This window comes from Cryptomeria japonica, chromosome 3, assembly GCF_030272615.1.
Source record: "Cryptomeria japonica chromosome 3, Sugi_1.0, whole genome shotgun sequence".
Taxonomy (NCBI): Eukaryota; Viridiplantae; Streptophyta; class Pinopsida; order Cupressales; family Cupressaceae; genus Cryptomeria; species Cryptomeria japonica.
In genome coordinates this window covers 977515792-977523259 of record NC_081407.1, presented here as the reverse complement: position 1 = coordinate 977523259, position 7468 = coordinate 977515792, and the positions used below count along the sequence as shown (strand labels likewise).

Below are 7468 nucleotides of genomic sequence, written 5' to 3'. Positions count from 1 at the left end.
TACAAATATCAAAACACACAACGAACTAATATGACCAATGAATATAACCAACTACTCCCCCTATGAATTAGCTCTCCTCCATCAAAGTTGATAAAAGGTTTTTCTATTAGGTTCTGTCGGTTTGATGCCAATCTTCAACTGTCTAAGTTTCTACCATTGGGGGTATTACCCCAAGCTACTTTCTGAGATATTCAAAAGTTTCCTTAGCCAAAGGTTTAGTAAAGATATCTGCAATCTTCTCTTTAGTGTTCACATAAACCAATCTTACTTCTTTTGCTTCAACATTCTCTTTCAGAAAATTGTATTTGATAGAAACATGTTTAGTCTTAGAGTGAAATACCAGATTCTTTGATATATCAATTGTTGTTGAATTATCACAATAAATGATTATAGGTTCTTTGCATTTTACCTTAATGTCCTTCAACATTTGCTTAATCCATAATACCTGAGTACAATTAGTTGCTGCTGCAACATATTCTAATTCTGCTGTTGATAATGATGTACAACTCTTCTTCTTGCTCAACCATGAAATCTATCTACTACCAAGAAATAATTCTCCGCAAGTGGTTCATTTTCTGTCATCCACATCTCCTGCCAAATTTGCATTGGTGTATGTACATAAATCAAAATTTTCATCTTTAGGATACCATAAACCAAGCTTTGTTATGCCTTGTAGATACCAGAAAATTCTTTTTACTGTCGATTGATGATTTTCTTTAGGATTAATTTGAAATATTGAAACAATACATACCGCATTCATTATATCAGGTCTTGTTTGTGTCAAATACAGCAAACCTCCAATCATAGATTTGTATCTTGTCGGATTAACAGGAGCTGAATCATCCTTCAATGTCAATTTATCAGTTGTAGTCATAGGAGTACTTACCGATTTGGAGTTTTCCATACCAAATTTTCCTGTTTCGGTCTCAATAATTTTCCTATTTTAAAATGACCCTCGTGGTTGAATTTTTACTCTGTCATGCAAAAGTACAATCCAGCGAAACCCATTCCCCGAAGTATGCTAGAAGCAATGTTGTTGGATTCGTGGCCTAGGAAAAAGAGGGAGGATTTTTGGATCTACTGGCAAGAAGTGAATCAGCCCAGGGCTAACATCGGGAATGCTCCTTTGGACAAGCGTTTTGATATTGAATGGCATTAGTACAACAAGTTTGATGAAAAGACATGCGATGACTCCCCATGTGGTGACTCATCCCCTGAGGTGGCCCAACAACAGGAGATAGAAATTATAAGTATAGAAGAGCAAGAGACCGAGCCTAATATTCTTCTTCCTCTCGCTGGTTTAGTTAGAAGACCCCATTCCCAAGCTACCAGGAGACAAGCTAAGAAGAAGGTTACTGACCCCCCTTCTAGTAAGAAGCAATATCTTAGTTATGCAAAGAAAGGTTCTCCTTCTCGAGCCCCAAATGTTCCCGTAGTTCCTCAATGACCGGTGACTTCCACGATTAGGTACGCCGTTCTTTGTCTTTTCTCTTTGCTCAAGTTGTTTCTTTTGTTGCTCCCCATCTCGCATCTATGCCTGCCCAAATTCCCACCGCTCTCACATTAGCACCCGTCAGGGCACCAATTGACCCTCAAGAAGTGTTTCCACAAGTCTCCATTTCGTTCCCCACTCCTGATTTGATTCCTGTAGCATTTTCCTTGTAGATGCCTTAGGCAACAACTGTCTCGCGTAGGCTTGGTTTTGGAGAGTCCACTCCTCCCCCAAATATTGGAGCAGCATCTGCTGATCCATTTTCTTCAGGAACCTCTCCTTTCATCCCATTTTTTTCTCCAACCACGCTTGCATGCCTCATTCAGACCTCTTTCAATGGCCCTATTTCTGAATTCCCCTTTTCAATCCCTCTTGGTGGAGCATTTCCAGGCCAAGCTATTGCCAACCCAGATGCTTATCAACAACAGGTTACCTATTCCAAGACTCCACATATTGGCAAGAATAGTAAGAGAAAGGAGAAAGATGGTGCCAGGCCAGCCCGTTCGCACGTGCAGACACACTTCAGTGAGGAGAAGGATAGCATTTTCTTTGCAACCATGTTCCCCAAGGTTGACAAGCTGGAGGCCCAAATGAGACCCAATGATTACACTTTGCACTTTGTCGAGGTCAACCTCTTGAATGCTGGCAAGGTTGAAATAAGGGAAGAAACTTTGAAGGCCATGTCTTCAGATTTCATCAAAAAGAGTCGTCATTTGGAGAAAATGCAAGCGGAGAATGCGAATCTCCGAGAATCTTTGGACCAACAATGAAAAGAAGACAAAGCTAGGAATGTTGAAATTAACCTCTTGTAGGGATTGTTGACACAAGCTAACTCTGTGAAAGGAAAGTTGCAATCTACCTTGAACAATGTGAGTTCTTAGCTGAAAGGCCAAGAGGCAACAAGAAATGTGGCCTTGAAAGAATTGCGGGAGAAGGACCAAGAAATTCAGTAGCTAAAGGCAACTTCCATAGATGCTACCCAAATGCATGCACAGTTGCGTGAGGAGATCCACCTAAAAGAAGAGTACTCTCAGCAATTGAGTGATTCATAGGTCATGCTTTTGGAGGAGAAATAAAATTTTGAAACAGAGTTGCCATGTGAAAAAGCGGGTAGCCTGGAGCAAGCCGAAAAGAAATTCCTAGATATAGAAAGTTTGTTGCAGCAAGCACGAGATCACATGTCTTGACTCCAACAAATTGTGCAAGATGGAAGCATCAGGATCCTCACTCTGGAGAGTAAAGTGGTCCTTAAACAAGACAAGTGTAGGGAGTTGCAACATGAGATGACAACAAAGGATGAGGAAGTCTCACAGTTATCAATTATTCCTCCCCCTGTGAAGGTCTCTCGAGATTTTTCTCCAAATTTAGTGGAGTTGTATGTTTCCCATTGGGAAAAAATTAATTAGTATAGCCCTTTGCTACAACCTGTGCTAAGATTTCTCAGAGAAGCACAATCTCTCTGTACTGAGGTGGGTGCCCTCATTAACAACTCTATGCTTATTATTGGTCTCAAGCTCCCTGTAGCCCAAGACTTAATTCAGATGTTGTATGCAGCTCAAGATGAAGAATTGAGAGAAAAAGGGATTGTGGACCACAAGCAATTAATGAGAAGGAATAATGTCTTTATCAATCAGCACAGGTTGATTATGCATGTATCAACAACACTTGAGCCTTTACAGATTTCAATTCCAGACATCAAGCAGCGCATAGAAAGGTTTGTTTCTTTGGGTCTGCCTTCTCCTTTTCCTGTTTTTGGTTCTGCGTTATGAATTGAGCAAGAGTTAAATTAGATAGAGCAGTTACAGCAAGAGAGGACCTTCCTACTATGCCTGAACAATCCTATTTTAGTGGAAGAGGTCAAGTGTCTCTTGCATCCCCTGGCCAATATCTACGCACTCTTGAAACTGGTTCATGATGAACCAGGGAACTTGTTGTTCGACGAAATAATTTGTTTAGATCAACACTAGCAGAATCTGGAAGAGTAGCTGTTGCCCTCTGAGGATGAATGGTTTCCATTGCAGCAGGTCTTCGATCTGCTCTGCCCTATTCTAACATGAAGTCTGGTCTCCGAACTAGTGATTTTGGGTTCTAGCATTCCGCAAGTAGAGTTCCCCATTTAGTCGTCAATAAATGTTAACATTATTTCGAGATCGTCCATAGGCAACATTTTGATCAAGTGGCACCCATTCCTTTTGATTTTCCAGCTAATCTCCCTTGTGTTAGTGTGCGAAGCAGGTGTTGTCTCGGCATTGCCTCTAATCGCTCTCTTTTCTCATTCAAAGTTGAGAGAATGTGAAGCTGTCGTGTGGCTCGAGTTCTTATGGAATCACATTCTTCTCGGCCCCACCATCCATCACGTGAAGGTAAAGACACTTGGTTTCCCCGTCTTGCATGATCTGGTTTTCCCTCTACGCTCGACTTCGGATGTCCCTCGAGCCGCTGTGTGTTTTCCATGGTAGTTCATGAACCAGCGTGCGGTTTGTATCATGATTTTCTTGTTGGGAAGGTGCAGGGAATGCCACGATACGATGGAGATAACAACTTTGGGGATGGTTTTGCTGGGCAGATCTTGCGGTGTGCCACGCCAAGTTTTCTTGTCAGGAGAGGTTGCTAGGATGTTGTTGATGCTGCGAGGTGTTAGTTAAGATCTAAGAGCTCTATTTATGCTTATGTTTTCCTTGTTTTGAGGGTTCAGACTTTTAGAGAGTTTTTATAAACTTGGGCTCATTAAGAAGCCTTTATGTTAATTAAATTTGGTGAATGATAGACATGTCAGATTGTGCCTATGGCCTTTGTGATGGTTTTATTTGAAGTTTAATATATTGACTTTTGTGTTGTTTTCAAGTTCAATAACTTCTATGATATTTGTTGTGAGACTCTGCGGATTAAACTATGTTCTGAGACTTGTTATCTATTGGATGAATGGTTAAATGTGATTTTATGTTGAATGAGTTTTTGTTGAATTATTCTCTCAAACGGTTATGGGCATGTAAATTATTGAATGAGATTTAAAACCGCATGTCTTTGGGTTTTATATGCTGTTAATAATATTCTGAAATGCTCTGGCATATCACCTAAGTAGTGTAGATCATTTGCTTTAAAGTTTTCTCCTTCCCCTTTTCTCCCCCAATTATATGAAAAGCCGACTTCTCAAACTTGGAGATCATTCAGTGAGTTTCACGCAATAGGTCCCCCATTACTGAATTCCCATAAGGTTGTTCACGTTTAAGGTAAAATTAACAGTCACCAGAAACTCAGTAGGTTTTTTCCATCTTTCTCATATTTCTTCTCCTCTTCCAATATTATCAACATTGCTATAAATTTTACTCCACGTACATCCTCAAACATCAACAACTTCATGACATCACCAAAACATTCTTCTACAAGACTGCTATCTTCTATTACAACCCTTTCTTCTTCCTCTTCTGCACATATAGACTCATTTACAAATCAAACTATATCCTCCTTTGTGTTCCTCTCTTCCACTACTATTGTTAAATCTCCCTCAAGTCCTTCAACATCTTTTTCATCTCTTCAATTCCAACCTTGTAAATCCTCTCTCTCCTAACAAGGATTAAAATTCCTACATTCTTTCCCATGTCCAACCTTATGCTTTTCTTTTACACCATATTCAACCTCTCATTGTACAACCTCTATACTTTACGTCTTTTGGGAGTTTAGAAAATAAATGATTCTCGTTTGGCTAAACCTTTCAAAGGATTCATATAACAACTAGAAACAAAAAAATAGTACAAGTATCCATGCATGCATAAAAATGTATAAGCTTATGCAAGTGGATAATGTAACATGGATGGTTAGATATTTCATTTTGAATTTTTCATACTCACTTTTACGCATTTTTAGGTTTTAGGTTTTGGATAGACCAAATTGCTAATAAAGTATTAGGTTTACTCATTAAATACAACTCTAAATGGCAAGTGATATATTTCATACTTCAACTTGATGCATAGTAGTTTGTTGGGAGGATTAATTTGGATCCAAATTTGAATCAAATCAATTGATTGAACAATCAATCAATCTAGTTAATAGGATATTTAGATTAATCAACTATTCAATCAATTGAGCTAAGTAGTCAATCAAACTAGCTAACTCTAAATCAAATCATTAATCCTCAATGATCAATCTTAACCATTTGCATTTGCACCTAAAAATATATAAATCTGTTATCCTTTCAAGACTTCAAGGAAGTTATTTAAAAATCTCTAAATCCATTTTGTGAAGTTTTGAATCACATTATCATGCTACCAAAGAGCTTGCACAACAATTAAACATCTACAATACTTTATTCAAAATATAAGCAAATTGAATCCATGCCAATAGTATTATAGTTAGTAAAATAATCTTTCAAACTATCAATGTATATTTTGGTTATCCATATAAACATACTTTTAATCATCTCCGTTTAAAAATAATTAAAAAATCCCTTGAGTAAATGTAATAATAGAACCAAACAGAAAACAGGCCAACTCAAGCCTGCCCATCACAATATATTGTTATTCCGTATTTCTTTTCCAGCTGAAAAGAAAAACAAAGTTAAATAAATGTACTCTCTTGTCATGACATCTTAAATAGATTTGATAACTCCAACTCATCGTCACACTACCTCCTTCGCCGAAGATTGACAGCATAGGTAAGGAAGCTGCCTCACTTTATCTCTTTACCTTGATACAACATCTATTCACGTGCACATCGGAATCGGATCCCTAACAGCGAAGATTACTATTCATGTCACTCACTTCGACATAAGGAAACTCTCTTGTAAGGACGTATCCTGAATTGGGGAAGACTCCGTGAACTTTCTCTTCCCTTTTTTATTCTTCCACTTTATATACCTATAAATATGATTTCTTCTACCCAAGAGTCACAGTCCACGAGTACATCATTCCCAAAACTTCAATCCCAAATTCAGTGTTCCATTGCTTGAGAAAAGGCAGGCCAATTAGAATGGCTTTAGACACGAGTGAAGCAACTGGTTCAGATCTATGTTCAGCAGTTTCTTGCTCCGACATATGCAGTGTTGAAAGCGAGTCAAGCCCTTGGATTGTTTCAGTACTTGCCTCCCTACTCCACAGACTTGTAGCCCGATATGAAAGGCTCATGTTGTCTTCCGGCAAAAAGATTGCAAGAGAAAATCTGTGTGTTTTCTCTGCAATGCAAGTTCCTGCCATTAGCTTACAAAACTACTTGGAAAGGATGCTGAAATATGTCCGGTGCAGTCCTTCCGCATTTGTTGTGGCTTATGCTTATATTGATCGCCTAATTCTCAGCAACCCCAACTTCCGCTTAACCACTCACAACATGCATATGCTTACCCTTACCAGTGTCAGGGTTGCTACCAAGTTTCTCGATGATGAGTGAGTCTTCTATTCTCTCCTTTTATTTTCATTAATTGGGTTTCTCAATCTGATCAAATGTGAATCTTATTGCTAATATAGATTTTTTGTATCGTGGATGCAGGCATTACAGTAACGACTATTTTGCAAAAGTGGGAGGCTTAACACTGAGGGAAATGAACATTCTAGAAGTTGAATTTTTGTTCATGATGCGGTTCCGATTGCAGGTAACGGTGAGCGTGTTTGAAAGCTATTACTCCCATTTTAAGCGAGAGGTTTCATTGGGCGGAGGGTTTCAGATAGAGAGGCTTCTTCTCAGCTTACCTAAAAACAACGAGTCTCTGAAATCATGCAGTCAAGAAGAGAGTAAGAAACAGAGCTTGGGCATTAGCTATAACAAATGTGCAGGATGCTAAAAATGTAAATTTTTTCTGATAATGAGTAATGTTCAATCAATAGATATCATTTTCTAGACAAGAAACTTTCTACAATGTGATCAGTCTTACGCCTTGTCTATCCATGACAAGGAAGTAGATGAATGAAAACAGATATGCCTCTGTTCAAGGGATGCACATCTGTATACATTTCAAAATTGATGATAGTAATGGGCAATCGTAATGGG

The 7468-nt window shown here is 38.6% G+C and overlaps 1 protein-coding gene across 1 annotated transcript; it reads left to right on the top strand.

Annotated features, from left to right (window-relative positions):
• Positions 1–6457: 6457 nt before the first annotated feature.
• On the top strand, positions 6458–7262 carry LOC131874452 (cyclin-U2-1-like). The gene is made up of 2 exons (XM_059217834.1): positions 6458–6867; positions 6971–7262. Exons 1-2 carry the CDS (start codon positions 6458–6460, stop codon positions 7260–7262), a joined length of 702 nt encoding a protein of 233 aa, XP_059073817.1.
• Positions 7263–7468: the final 206 nt, after the last annotated feature.